The 2,524-nt window shown below is 36.0% G+C and overlaps 1 protein-coding gene across 1 annotated transcript; it reads left to right on the forward strand.

Moving 5' to 3' along the window:
- The first annotated feature begins 224 nt into the window (after positions 1 to 224).
- LOC104218129 (glycine-rich cell wall structural protein 2-like) lies at positions 225 to 611 on the forward strand. The gene has a single exon (XM_009768533.1). It carries the CDS (start codon positions 225 to 227, stop codon positions 609 to 611), a length of 387 nt encoding a protein of 128 aa, XP_009766835.1.
- Positions 612 to 2,524: the final 1,913 nt, after the last annotated feature.

The raw sequence follows: 2,524 nt of genomic DNA on the forward strand, positions 1-2,524 counted from the left end.
CAGTTGCATACTCGATACATCCATAAATTGAACTCATTTTGTTATAAATTCGGTACTGTACTATATATTTCTCCATACTTGGTCATTACTGCAACATGTTCATAAAAGTAATTTGTTAAACCTACTACTGTATGCAGCTAAGTTGATCACTAAATTTAGAACGCAGGATCTTCTTTAGCTCACAAAAGAGTTAATTCTTTCAATTTATAGTAACGCGTCCCAAGATGGCTTCAAATTTCATGATTTTGTTGATTTTGGGAACTCTAATATATACAACTTCTGCTCGAAAGCTTATCGGTTTAGGTTTTCCGGATAATATTCCACAAGTTACCGGCGGATTTGGCGGCGGAGGCGGCGGTGGAGCACATGTTGGTCCTGACGGTATAGACATTGGAGGAGGTATTGGTGGTGGGGGTTCAATAACTGTACCTGGAGTTGGGTCAATTGGCGGCGGTGGAGGCATTGGGATAGGCGGAAGCATTGGCAGAGATGGATCAGTCACCATCGGAGGAGGCGGCGGCGGAGGCATCGGGGGTCAAATCGGCGATATAGGTTTTGGTGGTGGACAAGGTTTTGGTGGTGGCCAAAGTTTCCGTGGATTGGACGATTAAAAAATCTTGATGTCTAATTTTATTGAAAATAACGAGTTCTATTTCAAATAATGGAGAGTATGGAGGGTTAACGAAAAAAAAATTAGCTATATGTTGTGGGAATGCAAACAAATTGCCACATGCCTTTTCTTTCTTTTTTTCCCTTTCTTTTTGTATAATTCCAATTATTATGGAGTTTACTATAATGAATACTCCATAAATAGAATTTTTCGAACTTAATTGATTCAAAAGAGCTATATAAATATCAACTAGTTAACAAACATCAAGTGTTGAAATTAATATAATAAATAAATGGGGAAGTTTAGCAAATATCGGGGAAAGTGTACGGTTAGCCATTAATAACACATGTATTTACTTTTAAGCCACTATTTAAAATGTCTTTAGTCTTTAGCCACTGTTTTAATAAACTATAATTGTTCGGACGAAAATACCCTTCTGCTCATGTCCTTAACTTTTGAACTTAATTTCAGGACATCAGGACTACATGTCCTTAACTTTTGAATTTGTAACCCTAAGTTCAGGACTTCAGGACTATATGTCCTTAACTTTTGAACTTAACTTTGAGACATTAGGACTACATGTCCTTAACTTTTGAACTTGTAACTGTAAGTTCAGGACCAAGTTTCCTTAACTTTTGAGCTTGTTAGTCTAAGTTCAGGACATATTGTCCTTAACTTTTGGGCTTCTTAGCCTAAGTTCAGGATCTATTGTCCTTAACTTTTGAGCTTGTTAGTCTAAGTTCAGGACTTCAGGACCTATTATCCTTAACTTTTGAACTTGTAACTGTAAGTTCAGTACCTATTGTCCTTAACTTTTGGGCTTCTTAGCCTAAGTTTAGGACCTATTGTACTTAACTTTTGAGCTTGTTAGTCTAAGTTCACGACTTCAGGACCTATTGTTCTTAACTTTTGAACTTGTAACTATAAGTTCATGACCTATTATCCTTAACTTTTGAACTTGTAACTGTAAGTTCAGGACCTATTCTCCTTAACTTATGAACTTTTGAACTTTTAAACTTGGAACTCTAAGCTTAGGACTTCAGAACTACATGTCTTTAACTTTTGAACTTGATTTGTGTTGTTAGTGCTCCAAGCAAAGCCCTACCAGCACCAGCAGCCATTTGTCTTCTACCCAAACCAAAAATTTAAAAATCCCCCAAAAATTGAGACAGAGATCAAACAAGCCTTAGGATAAACCAAAAGTTAGGCTGAAACCAACTTACCCTACGAGACGGAAAGCCATTAGCGACACAACAATCCTCCTTTGAAACAGAACAAACAAACTCTAAACAGCCATTGTCGAGGCTCCGGTTCTATGGAAGAAAGGGTAAAAATATTTTTTCATATTAATTTTAATAGAGTAGTGGCTATTTTTGCTCAAGTAGAATTACTGGATAAAAAATAAATACCACCTTAAATAGTGGCTATCCCACGCCATTTTCACGCAAATATCCATGCATGAGGGAATATTTACCCGACCCTGCCCATCACTTTTCTCCCCTACGGCCTACCTTTTTTTTTTTTAAATATCCAGCCAAATGAAGTCAAGCTAAGTTACTACTCCCTCTGTCTCATATTAATAGTCGTGATTACTAAAAATAGTTGTTTCAAATTATTTGTCATTTTAGAAGTTCAAGACAAAATTGATTTCTTTTTTCCTTTTTTTACCCTTAGTAATACTTGTTCTTGAAGATGGAGATAACACATAAATAGAATAAATATTTAATGAAGAGAGATTATACCTTAAGACATAAATAAGGGTAGAATAATCCAATCCCTTTCCTAATTAATATTTCTTAAGGGGCGTGTAAAAGAGAAACATGACAAGCCAATTCAAGTCATACCAAGCCAAGCCACAACCAAGTGAAATCAAGCCAAGCCAAATCAAGCTAAGCTAAGCCATATGAGTAAAAA

Source organism: Nicotiana sylvestris, chromosome 7 (assembly GCF_000393655.2).
Source record: "Nicotiana sylvestris chromosome 7, ASM39365v2, whole genome shotgun sequence".
Taxonomy (NCBI): Eukaryota; Viridiplantae; Streptophyta; class Magnoliopsida; order Solanales; family Solanaceae; genus Nicotiana; species Nicotiana sylvestris.

Coding starts and splice junctions, on each gene's coding strand:
- LOC104218129 (XM_009768533.1), top strand. CDS start 225: ATGGCTTCAAATTTCATGATTTTGTTGATTTTGGGAACTCTAATATAT.